Here is a 23,755-nt window from a genome sequence, read left to right as displayed (position 1 = left end):
ACAATCACTCGCCAGTTACAGGTCAGCGAACAAAAACAATGTTAACAGGGCAAGCTAGCACAAGCTGGCCTCCCAATGAAAAGTTCCTCAAAAAAAAATTAGTTGTAAACGTTACACTAGGTTAAAGGAAGTTAACACCACCATTTCCCACTGCTAAGAACGGGTTATCAATGACTGTCTAGTTAAAAAGAATCTCTGACTAGCGTGTGATTATAGTAAAGTATGGCTAGGAAAATGGCCTAGCATGTAATCGTAACCAGCAATGACAGTTTTCATAGATTCACTACAAGTGAAGAGCTGAGATACCAACTCCTATAGCAAATCTTGTAACACCGAGTGCAACCAGCCTATGAAGTCAATTAGGATTATAGGTTCCATCTCACTATATAATAAGCCAAAACTACCAGACAGAGAGGAAAGATGTCCCCAACTACAACAAGTAGAACATCTAAAAGATGACAAACCTCAATGATTACACAACAAAAGGCAATGTCACAATATAATAGATCACATGACTATTTTCTGGGGAGAGAGGGTGTTAAAAGAGGAGGTAGGGAATCTACCTTATTAGAAGATTCCGCAGCATTGGTGTGGTTTAACCAAAACATCAAAGCAACTGTGGGTCAAATCTGCAGCCTCCCATATTTTGTAGCAGCCAACTAGATTTTTGTGCATTTGATAGATGAGATCATGGTTCCCACTTCCACAATACACTGTTAAAACAAATTAATGCCAAGAGGATGCTGACTACTGTTTCGTAATCCATAAGGAAAATGATTAATAGGCAACAGAAGCCCAAACTCCACGGGTCAAGCGTTCACTAAAGAAGTCCATTCCCTTTCCCCTAATAAATAGGGCATAGCAAGATACACAGTGTTCCATCAGCAAGCCCCGAATAACCATAGATGTTTAGCAAGAAAATAAAACATGGGCAATTCCTTTAGTTCAATTGGATTGACTCTGCATGATATTTCTCCAGATCAGCATCCAGATCATCTGCAGATAACTTTTCGTCACGTCTTCCTCCACCACGACCTCTTCCTTGACCTCCATCCCTTTGAATGCCTTGCCCTCTTCCTCCTGGCTTTCTAAATGCCCCACTTCTTCCTTGTCCACTGAGTCAGATCAATAGCACATATGATCATCTTTAAAGAAAAAGACAACCAACTTAACAATCACAACCAAAAAAAATATTTCTTAACAAAACATTAAATGATATCTCATTACAGCCATTCATCAAATTAGAATCAAAGCCGATATTAAGAAGAAGAAATGAAATAAAATATAGAAATCATCTAGGAAACAAATAAATAAACATCCTTTCTTGCATTCCTTAAAGAATGATGGTGATTAAAATTAACACGAGCATTGCAATTCCTTTATTCAGAAGTCACTTTTAGAACACAAAAATGACACGATGGATGATTATCTCAACAGCAAGTAAATGGTAGGGCATCAAAAAGGTAAAATGCTTCCACTGTGTCGAAGGATCAATAAGTACATGACCATTTAAAATATCCAAAAACATTCAGCCATTTTGAAGACTGCAAATTGCTAGCAAAGGGCCATTTAGTAACAGACATAAATCACTTGGAAACATCATACAAGCATAACTCAGTTTTCTAGGGAGTTAAAAAGAAATAAATTTGAAACCATTAACAAATACACATTGAAAGCCAGTAAAATTTAGACAAAAAAATGCCAAATCGAAAAACATAGAATACAAAAGGTTCACAACTCCGAAAATGAAATTAAATAACAGATTATTAAGGAAAAAAGCCATTAAGCATGAGTATACCTTCGAGGACCTCCATTCAAATTTCCAATAGCTCTGTTTGCAGCGGGAACACCAGGCATAGAAATGTTTGTTCCCACAATCTCTATCTTCATTGGTTTCCCATCTAATTAAACATTGTTGTATCTCTTTACAGCAGCTACAACATCAGCTCGTCGTGAAAATACTACTTCTGCAGTACCCTATGGAAAAGAGTTTTTCTAAAGTACTGCAAGACAACAAATTGATCAGAAGGGCCACATCATGCCAACAGGATAAGATACCTCCGATCTTCCACTCCTGTCGTAGTGAACCCCATGCCGTTTCAGGTCACCAACTTCAGAAAACAATTCCTGGAGTGTAAAAAAACTGAATTTAAAACTTTGACTGTAAAACAGCAGAAATGCAAACATCTTTGTTTGGAAGAAGATAAGATTATAATCAAATATTTGCATTTTCTTCATGATAACACAGTCAGCTACGCAAATTTAGGTTTCTGGCAGTATATAGGTAGATCAGACCAAGGGCTGTTTCAAGAGTAGGGTATTGCAAGGAATGAGAAGGAAGTTTATTATTTTTAAACTTATGAGACTTGTGTAAGGTTTATAACAACGCTAAATAATAGATTAAGACATTGAATTTATATTAATATTTTCTTAAAAAAATGTCAAAGGAGAAAAAATATAAATATTTAGTCCCTCCTTCCCTTTTCCTCCAAAATCCATGACACTTAGACTAGGTACTGGAAACTGTCAGCCCCTCTTGGTGCCTTAGAAACTTATATAATTAAAGTAATACATGACATTAGCACCTTATCAGTAACAACAACAAAATTGAAAATCCATCCACATAACTTGATAAGTTATAAACAAGGGGCGAAATAGAATGTTGACTCTCCGGGTGTATCTAGAAAATTAAACTTATTAATAGTTTTATTTACAATGAAAATGTTATCCTTGAGTAATTGATTCATATGGAACAGGAAAAGCTGTGCAAGACAATCAAATATTTTACCTTTTTCAGACTATATTGTTAATGACGTTCTTTAAAAAGCATCATTCATTCTTAAGCACCTTAAGCCAATGCCTAAGAAAACTTTTCACCTTTGACTACCTTAAAAAGCAGACACCAAAACCTTCCTTTTTATATCCTTCAAAACCACTTGTACAAAACCTTAATGCCCAAAAGCACTTTTGGGCTTTACAACCTCATAGGCATCAAACCTTACCTTTATTGAGGAGTCAATTAAATTGAAGTATAGAATAGAGAAAAAAGGAATTTTAATTGAACAGTGATTGGGCTTTACAACCTTATAGGCATCAAACGTTACATTTATTGAGGAGTCAATTAAATTGAAGTATAGAATAGAGAAAAAAGGAATTTTAATTGAACAGTGGCTTTAAAGGGGCCAAAAGGAAAGAAGACAGAGATAGAGTTACCACTATCATTGTTGATTTAAAATTAAGTTCGCCAGATATTGTCCCCAACATTACATAGAGGCATGTAGCCAGTACTATAAGGAGTGTTTGGAAGAGTTTTGCTGGAACTTTCTAGTGGTCTATATGTAATAACTACCAGACCTATATAACAAAGTACTAATAAATACTTTTCAAATATTCTAAAATATCATAAGGTACCCAATAGCTACGGTATGAGAACCCAAGTATATATCAAAAGGAATAGGAAGAAAACAGAGCATACACTTACAACTTTTTACACACGGCTAGGGTCCTAACAACAAAGCTACTTGCGCAAACATACACTTCATAGTCACACTAACACGTCGATCCCTACTTTCTTCATCTATAAAAAAGGGAGTCGCTCTAAAACTATGCAAACACTACGAACAACAGAGACCACAGATTTCTAACAAACAGTCAGAGCAACAAAATTTATAGTTAGTGCCAAGCCTAAAACACTAAGGCCATGTACGAAAAGCACAGACATCATTACCTTAATATCATCATTGGAAACGCCATAATCCAAGTTAGAAATGTAAAGTTTGGTCCCAGTTTCCATGGAAGACGCAGAACCACCTTGAGAAGGGTACCCCGCCGCAGCCACGAGCTGATCTGCATATAAATCGTGCTTCCAAGTCGCCTCGGGCGCCTAAAACCAACGATTAATCAAATCCAACGTAAAATTACGGTTTAAACTTCGAAATCGAAATTCAAAACAAAAAATGGATGAAAGTAAGAGGTACCTACCTTGGCGGTGGCATATGGAGCAGCGCGGTTGGCAGAACGGTTAGGGAAGCGGCGTGAAGGTCCGTGTCCGGATCCGGATGATCGGTTCCGGCCACGGAAGTTTCCGGATCCAGATTTTTCGTTATTCTTGATGATGTCATCGAGCGTCAAATCCAGAGCCGCAGACATGTTTGCAGACTCAGGTTTGGGTTTTTGGAACAGATCTGGTGAGGTTTTACAAACAGAGAAAGAGAGAGGAGAAAAGGATGGCCAGAGGTTTTACAAACTTTCAAACTCGAAATTCAAATGTTTTTGTTTCTATTTTTTATTGGTCTGAATCCTTTTTATTTTACTCCTTTTTAGTGCTATAATGTTTAGCATTTCGGAATATATCTTTTAGTATTCATTATAAATATTTTAGTGAAAATATTAAGACTATGATTAGCACACTTTAAATATCTTTATAATAAGTTTAACCTATTTAGTATAAATTCATTTAGATAAAAAAAATTATATAAAAGAGACATGATTTATCGGTTATTTATTATTATATTTATTATAGGTTTAATACCTCTTTTGGTCCCTGGAAAAGGGGCAAATGTTCACTTGGGTCCTACCTTTTTTTAGAAGTTCAATGTGGTCCCAAATTTTGTAAAAAGTGTGCAATCAAGTCCTTTTTGGAAACGGCGTTGATTTTTTAACGGAGCAGCTGACAGGGTGGACTGAAGTTAGCTACGTGGCTGTGAGAGGGTAATACGTGGTTTTCCTAATTCGAAAAATCCTAAATTTGAAAATTAGGAACCTAATTAAAATTAGAATTAAGAGGAAAAACTCCCAATCTGAAAGGATTATGAACCCTAAATTGGAAATCCCAATTTCTTTCTACCCTCTTCTTCTTATGTCTGCTTCGTCACGCTCATGTGAGGGAAAGATATAGTTTTCCCTTCTCTTCTTCTCCATCAGCGCTGCTCTGCAACCATATGGCAGCTTCCTTTCTCTCACGTTGGGACAACTCGCGACAGCTTTGGGGTGGTCCGCGGCGGCGGAGCTTGTGAGCGACACAGCGGCAGAGGCGCGACCCTTGGGGTTTCGATGGTGGTTCGCGCGGTGGGTCTCGAGCGACAGGTTTGCGGAGATCAACGAAACTTCGCCGAGGTTGGCCGCTGGATCTCTGGGTTTTGGTTTTTGTTTTTGGTTCTGGTTTTCTGCAGGTGGAAGGCTGGCCTCGCGGTATGGTTCGACTTCTTCGACCTGGTTCGTCGGCGGCGAAGGACGGAGCTTCTGGTTTATTCCTTCAGCGGCGGTCTTTGGTCTTGGAATGAGGGGAACTCAAGCAAAAAAAAATTCAAGTATACTATGTTTGCTAACAATAGATTCATCTCTGTATGTTTGCGTATGGAATTCGGCTAGCAGATTCTATTCCTTCTAAATAACATGATTCCTGAATGCCGTGATCATTTTAGGTGACAAGAACAAGATGAATGCCACGTATCACCTTCACACAGCCACGCATCACCCTCACACAGCCACGTATCACCCTCACACAGCCACGTATTACCCTCTCACAGCCACGTAGCTAACTTCAATCCATCCTGTCCGTTAAAAAATCAACGTCGTTTCCAAAAAGGACTTGATTGCACACTTTTTACAAAATTTGGAACCACATTGAACTTCTAAAAAAAGGTAGGACCCAATTGAACATTTGCCCCCTTTCGAGGGACCAAAAGAGGTATTAAACCTTTATTATATGTTATCTAATGTTGATTTGAATGTTGAAGTATCTTACAAACATTCATTTCAAAGTCTTGATTGAAAAATAGTACACATTAGGAACATAAACTTAGGATGAAATATTGTAAAAATATATTAACTCCTTCCAAAAACTACAAAAACTAATGTATAATATTTATTCATGTTCAAAGCTTTGTGCACAATAATTAGTTCATGAGTTAGTGTTTAAAAGTGTTTAAAGATTATTGTAGAGATCGTTGCATAAAGATTGGTGAAAAAAACTTATTCTCTAATTGATTTAATGTATGCATATTTTAGTGATTAATCAATAAGAAGTTAATACAAATTATGCTATGCATATCTTTTAATGATAAACCATACAAATTGTACAACTTTTAATATAAATCAAGAATATTCATTTATTCTTTAAATAATGGAATAATTTTTCATTATTTTTATATTAAAAAATTACTTAAGCTGAGAGAGCAAATTAGAGATATTCATTGAATGAATTTGAGCTAAAGATCTTTCAACTATAAAATCAAGTTATAAACTATCAAGATATGAAATTGGACTAAACATATTTACAAACTTATTAATAAATAATTGTTGGAGAGAATTGTAGAACTTAGTTACAATTGTTCTTGGTATGAAATCAAACTAAATACAGTTATATACTTATTAATAAATAATTGTCTAAAGCATAAAGTGAAATTGGATAAAGTGAAATTGGATTAACTGAAGACATAAAATCAAGATAAAAATACTTAAAGAATAAATTAAGCTAAGCTAAACATGCTTAAAAGTCAAACTTTTAATAGTAAACAACTAGAAAAGTTATTCAAGCTAACATTGACATAACAATGTGTCAATCCCCCATTTTTTTTTCTTTTTAAATATATAAAATACAAATACATGATAAACTATATGGTTGTTTCACAAAGATGTGGAAGATTCCTTGTTATAAAAATTTCACCAAAGATTAAACTATATGTTGTAAGTGTAATTCGATATATATAGGTGGCAATAGGACATGATAGTCGTAAAGTGTAACTATACTAGAATTTTGATCAATGCAGCACAGTTACCCTTTGTTCACTTGAATGGATTTGGGGAAGAGTGATTGAATGGATTTCAGAGGATTTGAAGGTAAACTTTTTGTTGTTTATTTGAGTGGATTTTGGAGGTGAGAGTGGATTTAGAAATAAATTTTTTTAATCTCTCACATCAATCAAATTATACACTAGTTCTCACAAACTTTACTTTCAAATTCACTCTCACTTACCTTCAAAGTCCACTCAAATAAACAACAAAAAATTTATTATTTTTCAGATAAATGTATTTTGTTTTCTACAACAATTAAAAATAAATTAAGAAGTTAAAAGTATATATCCCGTTTGAAATAGTAATGATAATTAAGATTTAAAATAAGTGACATTAACATCTTCATAATGTTTCTTATAAATTCAATAATGTTGAACATCCAAATTCATTGTAATATTAAAGGTAGTAATCATTCTTTTGTCCAATATGAAGGTTAAGTTTTTCGAATATCTATGCATGTATTTGCTATGAACATCCATACACGATTGTTTTCTCAAATCAGAAATCCATTGTCATTGACATATATAAAAGAGATAAACCTTATTATATTTAAAATGGGATTCCAAAAATAAAGGAATGCAATAATTCAGAAATAGTCAGAATAATATAAGATTCATTTGTATACCTCTCATTAAACCACATTTGTAGTTGTAGAGTTTACATTTCTATTTTCATCTAAAACTAGTATTTTCAAACCTTTTTTTTTCACTCTAAAAACTACTGCATAAAGTTTTTCATGTGTGAATATCAGATAAGGAAGATAAAGTCTAACTTTAGAGAAAGTTTATCGTTTACTTTTATTCATTATTATTATAAAGCATAGACATATAGAAAATTGCATCCTTTAAACCTTGAAATGGATGCTTCAATAAGAATGAGTCAACTTCATTCTTCATGTAAATATTTTATTACCAACATTTTTTTTCTATTATTACTATAACATTTTTTGGAATATTATTGACTTGCAACCTGTACCATTGTAAAGATCATTTCCTTGATCACTGGTGTTTACTCCTAAAAGTAACACCTTTAAAGAGCTTTACTTTGCAATAGTATATAGCAATAGCAACATGTTAATCTTCTAGAAATATAAGAAATGCATTTAACAAATCAACATAAACATCAAACAAAGTACATTCCATTCTAAAACTACTGTACGAATATGGGATTGGTTAAAATTTACAATAACAAATTTATAATAAAGGACAACATGTTAGAACAAATAACAAATTATAACGAAGTCAAACAATCATTTTAGACATCAGCTTCAAACAATCATCTTAGACATCAGCTTCAATGAAATGACATTCATCTTCATCCTCTTATCAGTGTAAAAATTAATAAGTATTGTTGTGAATTAACACAACAAAATTTGTAGACTTTTGCTTTAAAAAAAATACAAAAAAGTTATTAAGTATTAGAATAAATGAAATATAATCTAATTCTTTTCTTGAAACATACTATGTACAATTTTCATGACCTTAAACATCGTGTATGAATTGAAATATCAATAGCTAAAAAGGTAAAATGTTGCTGTAAAATAAAATCAGGATATAACATAGACAATGCTCACTGAAATATTTTAAGAACCTAGAAAGCTGCAATCCATGATTCTTTGACTATAATCCAGTGTATATATCTTAATTCCTATTAAAACATAATACCTACACCTGCATTTTCCAGTCATAGATTGTGCCCCATAAAAAAAATAATATATATATATATATATATATATATATATATATATATATATATATATATATATATATATATATATATATATATATATATATATATCCTGTAATATTTAAACATTGCATTATTTATTTTAGACATCAAATAAAAATACTTTAAATAGATAAAATTAGTTTATAAAAATAAAATGAAGTTCATATACAACTATTTCATTATAAAACTCTTCCCAACCAAGTTAGAACAAACTGCAGAGCATGTAGAAAGGAGTTGATTTTGAAACACTTCTAAAGGATCAATTTTATCATTTCAATAGACAAAGGATATGCACAATCCAACTTCTTCAATGCAAACTAAATCCTAGAATCTAATGATTCAAATCTAGAAACAGAATTTTAGATCAACTAGATACAACTAACAAACATAGGGAATCAAAGGCACAGATCAGGAATCAGATAATTTGTTTAAGAACTGGTGAACTTTGTAACAGCCTTGGTACCCTCAGAGACGGCATGTTTGGCCAATTCTCCGGGTAGCACAAGCCTAACCGCAGTCTGGATTTCCCTTGAAGTGATGGTGGGTTTCTTGTTGTAGCGGGCAAGTCTAGAAGATTCTTGGGCAAGCTTCTCAAAAATGTCATTGATGAAACTGTTCATGATGCCCATAGCCTTGCTGGAGATACCAATGTCAGGGTGAACCTGCTTCAAAACCTTGAAGATGTAGATCTTGTATGTCTCCACACTCTTCTTGTGTCTCTTCTTCTTGTCACCAGCTCCTCCTTCCTTCGGAAGCTTCTTCCCTGCCTTCGGTTTCTTCTCAGCCGGAGCCTTCTCTCCTACGGTGGACTTCTTCTCCTCCGCTGGCTTCTTTTCCGCTGGCTTCTTATCTGCCTTTGGTGCCATATCTAGAGAAGAACTTTGAACTCTGAAGTAAATTAGGGTTTGGAATTGGGATTTCAGAAGCTTGATGTGAGAGCAGATGAAGTTGTGAGTATCAACAGAGTTTAAGAGGATTATAAATATAGGGAAAGTTTTGTCTTCTGATTGGCTAATGGGGTTTGTCGCGGATCGATGAGCTGGCGTTTTTATGAGACTGTTGATCAACGGCTGAGATGTTGTTTTTACTTTTTAGTTTGCTTTGGTGCCTAAATATATTCTTGTCCCACCCACGGTTTTCTTTTATGGTTAAGATGAAAGGAAGACAGTTTTACAATGGAAACTTAAGTTATCCTTTTTAAGTTTCATCTATGAAAATACATTTTCTTTTAAGAAAAATAAAACATTTCTTTTAAGAAAATCCACTCCTATTCTAATAAAAATATGGAATAAATTTAGAACATTCTTGAATTGTTTCCGTTATTATATTATTTTTGTTTAAAAATATATATTATCTAATTTTATCATCCTCCTATCTTTCAAATACTATATTTTTATGATGATAAAAGTAATTTATTTTATTTTAAATTTTAAATATGAAGAATTACTAGTTATGATTTTAAAAATAATATTAAATTAATTTATTTTTGGAAGAATTACTAATTTTTAATTTCAGTCAACATCTTATCAAATTAGAAGGAAATCATAAAATAAAGAAAAAAAAAAGAGGATAAAGCTTGTAGGGTAGCATCTTTTCTTAAGTACTTTAAGATTCCCATCAACTTATTAACAAATATATTATAACAATTTTCTCCATTTTATACTTGAAATCATTCAATTCCTCTAAATCATACTTTTACCTCAAAGAATAAAACTAGAGCAATTATTTAGTATCATTATCTTTATCAAGTACTTTGAGATTACGAGAAATAAAATAATTAGAGTGATTCGAGATATATCCTTTATTTTTTAATTACATAGTAATTATATGATGTGTCGAATGAATATGTTGAATATGTAATATCTTATGTTGTCATTTGATATTGAGATTTGTAATATTTTTTCTTTAATCTATAATTGAGGTAAATAGTGATGAAGTAGCATTCAAATAATTTAATGATTATGAAAAAATTGATTTTAAATGTTGACATTTGTGTATATAGAAAATACAAGGAATCAATAAAGAAAGGTAAATTGAAATAATTGTGAAAAATGAGTCACGTTCATTTGTAAAATGTGATTTTATTATCACCTAGTGTTTCTGCATTAAAACTATCGTCTCTAAATGAAATTTAATTTTTTTATTATTATTATTATTATTATTATTATTATTATTATTAATAAGACTGTTTATTTGGTAATAATCACTTAATCGTATGATTATTGACTTATTCTTCATAATGGGTTTAGTTTATTTTTTAAAAAGATTTCAAATTTTTCTAAAAATTTAAAATTTTAAATCGGTACCCTCTACTTGGTAATAGTCACTTAATCATATGAATATGGATTAGTCTATTTCATCTTTTAAAAATTTCAAGACTTTTAAAAAATAAAAGTATTTAGATCGGAACCTCTACTTGGTAATGATCAACGAATCATGTGAATATAAAATATTCTTGATTTAGTTAGTCTTTTAAAGATTTTAAATTTTTCTAAAATTAAAATTTTTTTTATTAAGACCCTTGATCATGGTCATTGAATCCTATGAATATAGATCATGTCCTCCACATTGGTCTAATTCATATTTTAAAGATTTCAAATTTTTTCAAACTTAAAATTTTTTTGGATTAGGACTCTATTTTACAATGGTTGCTAGATATAGACTCTCTCTTCTTTAAAGTTTTTGGATTTGAGCTTTCTACTTGGTAGTGATTACCAATTTTTTTTTTTAGGATTGATCATAGTTTTTATTTGATTTTGTTTTTTCTTTCTAAACATAAACAAAATTAGTTTGATATTTTTTAATATAATTTAAATACAGAGGAGCAACTATCCTAATTTTGTCGAGATAAATGTAAAAATAATTTATAAAAATATAGTATTTAAAAATATAAATATAAACTAAGTTAAAAATATATGTGTATATATTTATAATAAAAAGTATTACTAATATAATAAAATTTAGAATTAATATAAATATAAAAAAGGAAAACAGGAAAAGTAAAAAAGAAAACAAGGAGAAGGTGATTTATGATCTGAAAGCCTAGCCACGAGGGCCACGTGGCTGAGGTCTAAAACTACGAGAGTCGGATTCTAACTGAAAACTGAAAAAAGATGTTTGATAGGTAGGAAAGTTCATCCAAATTACTACTTTTAATTCATGTTTTTGTTAAAAGATTTGTATGTTTTTGTTATTGATAATTAGTCTACGTGGATTGCTTAATTATATTAAAGTCTAGTAAACAGTGGAACCCTGTGTAATTGCTAATTTTTTTTTGTGAGAATATTAACAAAATGAACATTTTCTAATTGAGTGTGTTTTAGCTTCAGGAATATACTTGCAGCTCAAACTAGAAGTAATACACAGGACCTATAAACTACTTTAAGCTCAACAAGCGAATTCGCAGTCTTCCTTTTCACTCTTAGTCTCTTCACAGTCATGCAATTAACCAGTGCATTAACGAAAGGCAACCTTCTTCTTTCCCTCTTATCTAGATTTCTGTGTGTGCGTCATCATTCATCAGCCAACTTGTTTGTCGCAGGTTTTCTCCAACTTCTTTCGTTTCTACTTTCTTTTCTAAAACCTAATGTTAATTGCTCATTTTAGAGTTCTTATAGCTTAGGTCAAATGTTCCATTTTAACTGGGAGATTTTTGGTTTTGTTTTGGAACGAAGGACTTTCCTGGAATACCAATGAATCGATTCTGAGAGATGCCTTTGAGAAACATGGTGAAATCGTTGAAGGTTAAAATCTAAGATCTTCTTTCATTTTTTTGGTTCCAATTTGGTCATACAACTATGTTGAAATTGCCCTAAATTCTTCTATTTTTCTTTTATCAGTTAGAGTAATATGTGATCATGTGACTGCGAAATCAAGAGGTTATGGATTTGTGCGGTTTGTTTCTGAAACTGCAGCTGCCACAGCTCGCAAAGAAATGAATGGCCAGGTTTTTATTTTTTTCATCTCTCCTGTTTGTTTGAGATTAATTCACTCTTTTATATCACAATCTTTGACAATATGCGGACTTATTGGCCAAAGAAGTTTGTTTCTATGTCACCCAACATTGTTATGTATGAGCCTTGCTACTTATTCTTTGACAGATACTGGATGGAAGACGCATTCGGGTTACTTATGCACACAAAGGCTAGGGACTAAGTCGGTCAAACAATTCATGGTTGCAGCATATTAACTCACGAGTTTTGCATTGTGTCTTTCTTTGTGAATTTCTGAGTTATTCTTGTTTTAAGATTTGATAGTTCTGTTGTCCCATTATTATTTGAAAACACTTGTTATATTATGAGGACTTTGACATCATGCCCAAGTTCCTTAGGACACTGAGGTTTTATACGCCCAAGTTAAGCTTATTTTGTAATGGATGTAATGGTGTGGTTTTGGAAACTAGCAGGCAACAATATTAATATAAGATAGTTGAGACCATATAACTTGCAGCTCAGTGTTTTTCAGGTTTGATTTGTCTTTTTCTTTTTGCAATGTTACTGATGGCCAAATGAATGTGCACTGACAGTAACCATTTGAAACTTACATTTAGTTTCCCAATCTATTTTCACATGCACTTAAATGGTTTTAGCTATTCATTATAATTGGTCACTTAAGTTTCTCAATGTATTTTGACCATTACACGAATTCGCAGATTCTGAAAAAAGGAATGATCATTTCCTGTTGTCATTGAGTGACAAACCGCATAACCGCAGATTCTGGAAAAAGGAATGATCATTTCCTGTTGTCATTGAGTGACAATCCGCATAATCGAAACTCCTTGAATTTCAAATTCTAATGCAGAAATTTGATAACAATTCACATTCAAACCAACATGTGTCTTGGCTTTTGTCTAAGATTGAATTCATCAGCAAATCATGTGTTTAAAGATTGAATTCATAGATTGTGTCACTTTCATATTGTGTTAATAGATGTGTTCATCGGTCTCTACAAACAGAGATATTAATTTTCAGGAGTTTAAGCTACTGAATGAACCAAGAGGTAATGGATTTGTGCGATTTGTTTCTGAGACTGCAGCTGCTACAGCTCGCAAAGAAATGAATGACCCGGTTTTTATTTTTTTCATCTCTCGTGTTTGTTTGAGATTAATTCACTCTTTTATATCACAACAAATATTTCGAACCCAGTTATAAAACTTTTGAAGGGAATTAGAACATGAACATTTGGTATCAAACACTTCTATTGCATCAATTTAATCATTTCAATACATAGAGGCTGTGCACAATCCCATTTTTTCAATTTAAACTAAAACTAAAACCCTACAGATTGAAATTTAGGATTACAACATTAGATCCAATAGATACAACTAATAAACATAAGGGACCAAAAACACAGGTCAGAAATAAGATAACTTGTTCAAGAACTGGTGAACTTGGTAACAGCCTTGGTACCCTCAGAGACAGCATGTTTGGCCAATTCTCCAGGCAATACAAGCCTGACCGCAGTTTGGATTTCCCTTGAAGTGATGGTGGGTTTCTTGTTGTAGCGGGCAAGTCTAGAAGATTCCTGGGCAAGCTTCTCGAAGATATCGTTGATGAAACTGTTCATGATGCCCATGGCCTTGCTGGAGATACCAATGTCAGGGTGAACCTGCTTCAAGACCTTGAAGATGTAGATCTTGTATGTCTCCACACTCTTCTTGCTTCTCTTCTTCTTCTTATCACCGCCAGCTCCTCCCTCCTTTGGAAGCTTCTTTCCTGCCTTAGGCTTCTTCTCCGCCGGAGCCTTGTCTCCTACTGTGGACTTCTTCTCCTCTACAGGCTTCTTCTCTGCTGGCTTCTTCTCTGCCTTTGGTGCCATATCTAGAGCAGAAGTTAGTGCTCTGAAGAGAATTAGGGTTTCGAATTGAGATTCAGAAAGCTTAATGGAAAAGCTATTGAAGGTGTGAATGAAAAAAGACTTGGAGGATTGTAAATATAGGGAAATGTTTTGTAGTTCTGATTGGCTATCGGACCTTAGCGCGGATAGATGAGCTGGCGTTTAGATGTGTCTGCTGATGAACGGCTGAGATGTTCTTTTGGCTTCTTAGTTTTCCTTGGGGACCTAAATTTATTCTTGAGCGGGTACTACCTTTTACCAGTTAAAGGAAAACAATCTTTTTAACTTTAGTGTCAGAAAATCAATGAGGAGTGCATATCAAAGCTTTCTTTTTTACATTGATCTATCTAAATATTATTTGTTTTAAGATAATTCACTCTTATCTAATAAAAAATTATACAAACATAATTAATTATTTATTCTTACTTAAAACTTAATAAAAATTAATATTTTATTTTTATTTGATTTTTTAAAAACTATTTTATATTTTAAAATAAATATAAAAGGTTTTCAGTATAGTATTAATGTAGAGTAGAAATGAAAGTAACAATGTATTATCATCAAAAATAATATAACATAAAAAATAATATAACATCAAATAACTAATTTTCTTTTAATATTACCTGCTATTTAGTTGTTTTAACTGTAAAACACATCTTATATTATTTTTACTTCCCATATTATATTCTCAAGATGATGATAAAAGTAATTTATTTTTAAAATGTAAATTTAAAGAATTTTTCATAATTTAGAATAAGGTTTAATCATTTTGATTTTTATAAGATGGTAGGTGGAGCCTTACGTGAAATATGTTAGAGTAAAAAAATTTAAAAGGATAATGATACTTTGACAACACGTGGAATATGGTGTTCTAGGGTTTCAAATGACGAGATTCATTTTGTAATTTCAAAATTATAATCTGAGTTTGGGTTAGAGAGAACCCTAGAGAGAAGGACAACCCAACAGAGTCGCATGACGATGAGGAGAAGCATCGTTTGATAAAGTTTTGACCGTTTTACTGACCAGAGGCGCCGTTCACCAGCTGGACATCCGCCGTCGTTGGAAACTTTGGAAGCAAAGGACACCGAAAGGAATGTGTATTCGCCGTTCTGCCGTCGTTGGAGCGTTCGTTTGGGAAGTCATTTGTTGTTGTTCGGTGTGTTTTAATTCTTTTCTAATTTTTTTTACCATTTAGTAGTTTTGTTGTTTTATGGATCTTATTAAGATATTATTTAACCTTGTTTGGTTTTGATGTAGTATCATAAAGGAACTTGGTGAAGAAGCTTCTCATAAGAGGAATAAGGTATGTAAGATTGTAAAAGAAAACAATATTTGTAAAACTCAGAGTAGTTTTATAATTATTTTTTATAAATATCTTTTTTGTCTAGTAAGATATATATACTTTAGAGTATAAACACTTAAATGATGTGAAGGAAAATGCATTAATTTACAAAATATTGAGTTAAAAATAAATCATTTCCATTGATGGTTTAAAATATATTATCTAATTAAATTTTAAAGTAAAAAAATGCACATTATTAGCAATTTTAAATTTGAAATTATAGTTTTTAATAGTAATTTATATTGGAGATAATTATTTTCAATAACAAGTAGTACAAATGTAATTAAAATATCAAATACATGTAAATAAAAATTTAAAATAAATTAAAATATTTTATTTGTTATTTATTATCCCTCTTTGTGAACATAACTTACTATTCAAGTTCTAAAACCATTTTACTACTTTGTAGTAAAAATGTTAGAGAGCCCTTAACACTTTTTTTCATCAAAGATTTTCTCATGATAATTCATCTAATTCTTTCATAATTTTTGTTATTATAAATTATTAAAATATAGACAATTTTTAAATGTATACTTACATAATTCGATTTCATTGTAAAAAAGTTATATATGTAAGACATGATTTCTTACTTTTAAAAGTAAAGTTGTGTGGATCACACATAACTTTGATTAATTCTCTTTTTTGAGTTTGAATTGAAATAATCTTAATTATTTATCATTTAGTTCAAATCAAATTATATAAGTTTTTGTAATTCTTACATAACTCTGGTTTAAATGAAAAAAAAAACATATTTGAAATTTTTAAACTTAAACATGAAATTAAACTCATGTTTAAAACTTTAATATAATTTAGTTTTAAACTTTAAAAAAGGAATCCTCATATTCTAATTGAATTGTTATTTTTTTTTGTATGAAATAATTATCATGTAAAAATCAAATAGAAGTAACCTAACTTCACTTTGAAGTCATATTATATATATTCACGACTCATTTACAAAATGTCATATCATGCAACCGTCCATTAATTTTAAAAATCTGTCCATTGATAATTTACTACGAAAAGTAAAAAAAAAACATCTTCCATCAATACTTTATTAATTTGGCTTTTCCTACTTCTAACTTTGTTTAAGAGATAAAGACAACAAAAAAAACCTCTCTTAATTATTTCCTAAATACACAGTACACTTGATTGAATTTTGAATTTGTTAAACTAGGTTGTTTATTATAATCCGTATGTCTTTATGAGTAAGCAATCTACTCAAGTATATTTTCATGTGTACAATGACTTTTTCATATATCTTTACATGTGCATTCATTTCCTTTAATAATGTTATCATATCTAAACAAACTTAACCAAATTTTATATAGAAGTTCATTTTTATGAACCTAAATTAAAATAATAATAAAAATATAATAATTAAATTAAAACAAGTTAATGACATGGTATAATAGTAACAAATTATAATATCACGTTACATGACACAATGTCAGACACATAATAAATATTTACTTTTTAACAAAATGAAAAACAATAAATAAAAGTAAAAATTAAAAAATAAACATTTTAAAAAAATGATAAACTAACACGTAACACTTCAAAGTTATTAATATAGTATTTACAAAATTGTATAAAAAATTTCAAAAATAAAAACTAAATTGAAACAAATTTTGAAAATGATATCATTTAATTTTTATTTTAAATTTTAAAATGCACAATTCAAAAATATTCTGAAATACATAATCAGAAGTTCAAAATTTATATTTCCATTTATACAATTTGAAATATAAAATAAAAAATACATTTCATATAATATAATTCAAAATACAAACTTTATATTTTAAAATACACAATTTAAAATATAAATTTTATATTACGATTATATATTTCAAAATCTTAAAATAAAAAATACATCTAAACTATACAATTTTTTTCAATAAAAAAGAAACGAAAAACAGTCGAAAAGCCATCGTGAAGAAGAAGAAGGCGCAGGGGAGAGGTGTGTCGGCTAAAAGAATAAAAAAATAAATAAGATAAAAGGTAAATAAACAATTTCATATGTGTATACATCCATTACAGCACATAACAAAATATGTCTATACTCCTTGAAAAGAAAGTAAATTCCCAACTTTTATTTTAAGCGTTTAAACTTTGATCTTTGGTGTGCAATCATCCACATACACAGTACATAGTCTCGCCAATTAATCACATTCTTCTGGTCAGCTTAATTTCTCATCAAATACTATGCATAACACCTTTTTTTTCATAATATTTTAATATCATCTATGTATCGTGATTGGTCCAAAATTACTTATTTTACAATCAATAATAATAATTATAAACATCAATATGAACCAATCACAAAATAATACATAAACCATGTTAAAATATTATTAAAAAAATATTATAAAAATATCATTATCTTTTCTCGTCCCATAACAAATCATACTCCAAACAAAACACAGCAAAAAAAACAGTACTTTAGAAACACCAAGTGAAAATAACTATCACTGCAAAAGTACAAACAAAAACACAAACATACCCAAAAAAAAAAACTTAGTATGAGTTATGTCACGAAGCATACATAGACGGAATCAACATTTTGGAAAAGCACAACCTCTGAGTTTGTCGGGAAAACAGAAGGTAAAGAGGAGGAGCAAGGAGCATCCTTCACATCCTGTTCCTATGCCAAAGGATCTTCAGTTGCCCAAATGATCAAACAAGTCCAAAGACTTGCAATTGTCATTGGTTCATCAAAAATTCAACAACTCTATCTCATCTTCCTCGTCTTCGTCCTCGTTAGTCTCACTCTTCTTGCATGCTTCTGTTCGTATCCGAATTACCATCTTGAAATTTGCAGCAGGGAGAAATTCACTTAGGAAAATTTGGGTTTTGAATGAATGATTCAAGGGAAGAAGAGTTTAATAAAGTATAAAGGAGTTTGTTTTGGGTGGGTGCAGACAGAGGATCTTCTCGGCATATGCTTGAGCATTAACTTGCTGGCCCATTCTTTTCACATATGCTTTAAGCATCTTTTCTATCACTAATTAATTACTATATACTTATATTCTTAGCATCTATCTAATGTACCTAAACATTGCATATAATTTTTGTCTTAAAAAAATTGAAATGATCTTGTCTTCGATTTCAGACATTTTTATTTATTTTTCATGTGGTTTGAGATGCAGTACTGAATTTGCTTCTTAATTTGTAACTTCAGAAAACATAAAGATGACAGAAACCAAGAAGACCAAAAGTGGGTCCTCTCCTTTTCCTTTATACATCAATTGATTGGTGTCCAATGCCACATGCCACACACTAGCTACATTATAAAAGTAAAATAATCATAAAAAAATAATTTTATATATTTTTTAAGAAAAAAAATGATAATATTAAATAAATATAAAAAAATTATGAAAGTTAAAATATCATTTTTCTTTAACAAAATTGATAGATAATTTAAAATTAATTAAAAATTAAAATAAGCAGAAGATAGGAACTTTATGTTCAAACTTTCACATAGAATAACATTCTACAAAAAATAAAAGTACAATAAATTCTTTTATAAAAACAAGTTTTAAAGTTATTGAGTATATCAAAAGCTAGTAGTGGCACTGAGAAACACACTTTTTAAGTCTATTATGAAGAATCTATTGATTTGCCTATGGAAATAACAAATAAAGCTCAAGAAATAGATCACACATTCATGCTTTGAATTTTGATCTGGGTTTACCGAAACATTATGAATTCACCAATTGCATTTGGAATATCTCTTTTTGCTGGTAGTTTGCCAATTGAATTCACCAAAATTTTCAAGGTATTGATAAATTCTAGATTCATTATATTGATAAATTTGATATAAGGTTATTACTTTCTTTGTTGCATATGACATTTGATATGGCAAATGTCGAGAGCTTAAGGAATATGTGTTTATCTACAATTGCATAAAGATTTTGAGGGTTTAAGACAAAATTGACGTTCATATATACATTTGGACCAAAAAGTAATGAAACTTCATGTTCCAAATATTCAGCAATTGACGAAAAAATATGGCGTTAGTTTATAGAGCTCTGTTCATCCGAGGTGTGGCAGGTAAGTGTAGTAAAATAATTTAATTCATCATTCATAATTTTTTTTATGACAATTGTTTCATTTTGTCACAGGAAAAAAGGTCAAAAGCACAGAGAATAAATGCTCAGAATAAAAATCCACACCTATTGTCTCGTGGTGGATATAGGAAGCTTGAGGAAAAAATAATGAAGCAGAAGTCAAATAGTAGACTTCCACATTCGGAGGGTGGTGACCCTCCTCCTCCTTCACCACCATCTCGGCACAAGAAGTGGAAGTCAGCCCGTATAAGACCATCGAGCTCCTACACTTCCGACTCTGCCAGAGAGATATCTGAAAGAATTGTAAGATGTCATTTCTCATATTTTTACATTATTTTTGTTATATATATATATTATAGATCTTTCAAATGATTTTGAAGTTTTGTTATGTGACAGGACTCCTTGGTTGAGAAAAACCCCCAAGGTCAATTCACATAAGAAGGTCGTAAGGATATTCTTGCCACAACTATTGGACGACCTGAGCACCTAGGACGGGTGCGTGCTGCTGGGATTGGCATAGGCATACGATAGTTCTTTGGGTCTTCCTCGTGTCCATATTCATACGAAAAGATGAAGGAGGACATAATAAAAGAGATGACGCAGAAGATCACAAAGAAGGTTCGAGCAGAGTTGTATGATGAAGTTGCTGAAATGGTTGCGCGCCAGTTCCAGCAGCGTTATGAGGATTATGGCAATCGTCCTCCGCCATCTCCTGTAGCGGAACATATTGTGCCCCCTACAGGTAAACTTAATGATTTTTGTTTATTAATTTACTTTTTGTATAACCTAACATTTAATTTGACAGGTAGAAGCGGTAAAGGAAGTTGCTCAGTTGTCGGTGCCCCAGGGGACGACATTGATGACACTCGTCCATGTCAGTTATATATTCTCTCTGATACTGGGACCATGCTAGTGGCTCGTGGTACAGTTTATGAGACAACCACAGTAGTGCATGGTGTACAACTTGCAGAAGATGAGGTCAAGGTCACAGTGGATGAAGTTGTCGTACCAGATGTTGTTCTTCCTGTGCCTACAGATGAGTTCTTCACTGTAGAAGAGGCATTTAAGTCCTTTGTCGCTTGGCTTAGACATTTGGTTGGTGATGTATCTGATCCCCCGGTAAACACTCGTACTATATACTTCTCAATTTTAATATTTACTTCTAATTGACGTTATAACATAAACATTTTTTCATGTAACAACAGATAGGTCAAGAGGGAAGTCCTACACCGAAGAAGACTCATTTATCTGAGGACAACCCTCTTGGTGCATTAGACAAGCTTGTTAAAATCATTTCAGATGGGCCAATGACCGTACACTGGGATTCTACTACATTTGGAAGAGAAGCTCAGATCTCATTGTACTTGCATCAGCAAGATGTTAGGGAGCTTCCGTCGGGGAGAGAAGAAATTAATATTACAATCATTCAGTTGTGGATGATGTAAGTTTATGATAACTTTTTTATATAATTATTTTTTATCAAGTTACTTATATCAGATTAACTCTTCATTTTAGGTATATGTTTGATGTTAGTAACAAGAAGGGGTTCAACGATGTATATGGGTTCATTGACCCCTCTATGACTCATGAAAGAAATAAATTTGATGATATCCAAACATACATCACCACCTGCTTTGGAATGGGGAAGAAGATATATTTTCTCCCTTATATACTTGGGTAAGTGAAGTTTGTTAACTTTAAAGTTTCATTTATTAATTTTGATATATGACAATTAAGTTATTACCAATTTCAGGAGTCATTGGCAGCTACTTGTTATCTCCATATCGGAGAACACTACTGTCTGGTTTTGTTCATTGCACAAGTCTCCTTCCATCCTCTTAGACATGTAGTAGATTGGTAAGAACCTCAATATTTTAACTTTCTTTGTTATATAAATGTATGCTAAAGCAAATTTTTTTAATAGTTCCCTTGCAACACATATGATGTTATCTGGGAGATCTACTGCTACAGCTAAAAAGCTTGCATGGGTTGCCCTTAAGGTTTGGTATTTTAGTCCATACTTTGTTACAATTGGTTCCATTCAAATGATGTTACTTAACATTTTATAATTATGATGATATATTGTAGTGTAATAGACAAATAGGGTCATATGAATGTGGTTATTACATCATGTTTTGGATGATGACCATTATTCGTGCATATTACACCAGTGGATGGGAAACGGTAATATTTATGTTTGAATTTTATTTTCTCTATAGTTTAGATTTCATATACACTAATTGAAATCATTGTGTTTTATGTAGAGATTTAATAGGACTGCTCTAATTCCAGAGAAGTCACTTCAACTTGTGAGGAAAACACTGGCTAAATATGTAATTCATTTATATAATAGTATGTAGTAGATATTAGGATATAATAAGTTCTAAGTTTATGTTTCTAAGTTGTTTTATGTTTTTCTACATTATTATTAGTTTAACTTTGTACATTGCATTGATTTATGCTTCAAACTTGATTTATGATTACATTGGATTGATTTATGCTTCTAAGAAGTTGATTTATGATTCCATTGAATATATTTATGTTTTAATATAATTTTCATTCAAAATATACGTTTCTGGATTATTCTGGACTGTTCTGGCTATAAAAATATATGCAGGTCTGTTTTTGTAGTTGGGAATGTTGCAGAAACATACCTCATTTAAAAAAAAAACAGGGGTATATGCCTCGGTTGAGGTCATAACCGAGGTAAAAAGGCCCCCTTATGGCCACACACCCGAAGCAGAAAGGCTGCCAGATGAGAGAAAAAAAAAGGCTTTACTACCTCGGTTCAAGCTACAACCGAGGCACTAGAGGGGGGACATTATGCCTCGGTTCAGGGGGAACCGAGACATAAAGTCCTACGAAAAAAAATTAAAAATTCAAAAACTCTACTGCTTCGGTTAACGTTGAACTGAGGCAGTAGATGAGGACATTATGCCTCTCCTGGATATGCCTCGGTTCTGGAACCGCTGCTTATGGGTAAAAATAATCGCTGTCGTTTCCTCTGACTATACTAGTGATAGATTATTACAATAATGTCTTAAATTCACGCAACAACCTATCTTCTTACCTCATACTTGTATTTATAGGTTTACTATGATTAAGAGAAATGTAATCTCAATCCAATGCCAAATAAGTAAAACTTACCTCTAAGTAAACTTGATTATAGACTGTGCTTAAGGCTTCTTAGGATATGTGACAGCTTGATTGTTCATATTTTTTTGACTGATCCGTCTTAGTCTTGACTCGTACAAGTGTACGGTACAATAATCAAATAATTTTTTGTTTTGTTTTTAATAAATCACACTTTTTTCTTATTTTATTTAAAATTATAATATTAATTACAACTTAAATACAAATTATAAAAAATAAATATCATTTATTAAAACATAAACCGAGTGTTATTTATTAAAAGTAAGAAAAATAATTGAATATCTATTTGAAATTTATAAAAAACACGTAAAAGAGATAAATTCCTATATTAATATCATACGAGATGTAACTGCTATATAATATAACATTAAGAAGATAAATGAAAGAAACTCTGGCATTAGTAGAAAAGTATAGTTTTATATTTTTTTGCTATTTGTTTTTCAGAAAACGTGAATATAAACTTAGTTATATAGCAATATACCTTGAATTTAGTTTCTTTATTACTGTTTAAGAAATTACTTTGTGAAACATAGTTTAAAAAAGTTATATTATTCTTTTAAAAAATAATATATATAGTATTTATTAACACTCATAACAAAATAAATTTAATATATTATACTTGCTAGGTAGGATGTTTAATAACAAGTTGAATTACCGAATTACTTATAAACTTTACATTTTAGTTCATACTTTTAAAAAAGTAATATAGTTTTGTCTTTATAAATAATAATTTAATTATTCATTAACATTTTTTATCTAATATTTGTAAGCGCTAAAATTAATTAAAAACAAGGTGTATAACGTAGAAACTAAAAATTAAAACTCGTTTACAAAT

General features: G+C 31.2%; 3 protein-coding genes and 1 pseudogene across 4 annotated transcripts; 1 reads left to right on the top strand and 3 right to left on the bottom strand.

Annotated features, from left to right (window-relative positions):
* Positions 1-182: 182 nt before the first annotated feature.
* On the bottom strand, positions 183-4,290 carry LOC124842189 (THO complex subunit 4A-like; annotated as a pseudogene). Its single transcript, XR_015784828.1, has 5 exons — positions 3,982-4,290; positions 3,728-3,883; positions 2,059-2,127; positions 1,799-1,977; positions 183-1,115 (listed from the first exon to the last, which is right to left on the bottom strand). The product of XR_015784828.1 is annotated as a THO complex subunit 4A-like (transcript).
* A 4,467-nt stretch (positions 4,291-8,757) lies between these two features.
* Positions 8,758-9,476, bottom strand: LOC124842194 (putative histone H2B.1). The gene has a single exon (XM_047318627.2). The coding sequence runs from the start codon at positions 9,387-9,389 to the stop codon at positions 8,952-8,954; it is 438 nt and encodes a 145-aa protein (XP_047174583.2). The 5' UTR covers positions 9,390-9,476; the 3' UTR covers positions 8,758-8,951.
* Positions 9,477-11,853: 2,377 nt separating this feature from the next.
* LOC124842163 (glycine-rich RNA-binding protein 4, mitochondrial-like) lies at positions 11,854-12,837 on the top strand. The gene is made up of 4 exons (XM_047318592.2): positions 11,854-12,064; positions 12,198-12,266; positions 12,363-12,469; positions 12,624-12,837. The coding sequence occupies exons 1-4, from the start codon at positions 11,962-11,964 to the stop codon at positions 12,669-12,671; spliced, it is 327 nt and encodes a 108-aa protein (XP_047174548.2). The 5' UTR covers positions 11,854-11,961; the 3' UTR covers positions 12,672-12,837.
* An 865-nt stretch (positions 12,838-13,702) lies between these two features.
* On the bottom strand, positions 13,703-14,438 carry LOC148201752 (putative histone H2B.1). Its single transcript, XM_088108877.1, has one exon. The coding sequence runs from the start codon at positions 14,338-14,340 to the stop codon at positions 13,897-13,899; it is 444 nt and encodes a 147-aa protein (XP_087965003.1). The 5' UTR covers positions 14,341-14,438; the 3' UTR covers positions 13,703-13,896.
* Positions 14,439-23,755: the final 9,317 nt, after the last annotated feature.

The sequence above is a fragment of the Vigna umbellata genome, chromosome 3 (assembly GCF_029865625.1).
Source record: "Vigna umbellata cultivar VRB3 chromosome 3, Vumbellata_1.0, whole genome shotgun sequence".
In the NCBI taxonomy this organism is placed as follows: Eukaryota; Viridiplantae; Streptophyta; class Magnoliopsida; order Fabales; family Fabaceae; genus Vigna; species Vigna umbellata.
Note: the sequence above shows the minus strand (reverse complement) of the source record. Positions and strands in the feature narration are given on the sequence as shown.

What these genes read in the sequence shown, in the direction of transcription:
- LOC148201752 (XM_088108877.1), bottom strand. Translation starts at nt 14,340, where the DNA reads ATGGCACCAAAGGCAGAGAAGAAGCCAGCAGAGAAGAAGCCTGTAGAG.
- LOC124842194 (XM_047318627.2), bottom strand. Translation starts at nt 9,389, where the DNA reads ATGGCACCAAAGGCAGATAAGAAGCCAGCGGAAAAGAAGCCAGCGGAG.
- LOC124842163 (XM_047318592.2), top strand. Translation starts at nt 11,962, where the DNA reads ATGCAATTAACCAGTGCATTAACGAAAGGCAACCTTCTTCTTTCCCTC. An exon ending in ACATGGTGAAATCGTTGAAG is followed by an intron (nt 12,267 to 12,362) that starts GTTAAAATCTAA and finishes TTCTTTTATCAG; the next exon opens with TTAGAGTAATATGTGATCAT. An exon ending in GCAAAGAAATGAATGGCCAG is followed by an intron (nt 12,470 to 12,623) that starts GTTTTTATTTTT and finishes ATTCTTTGACAG; the next exon opens with ATACTGGATGGAAGACGCAT.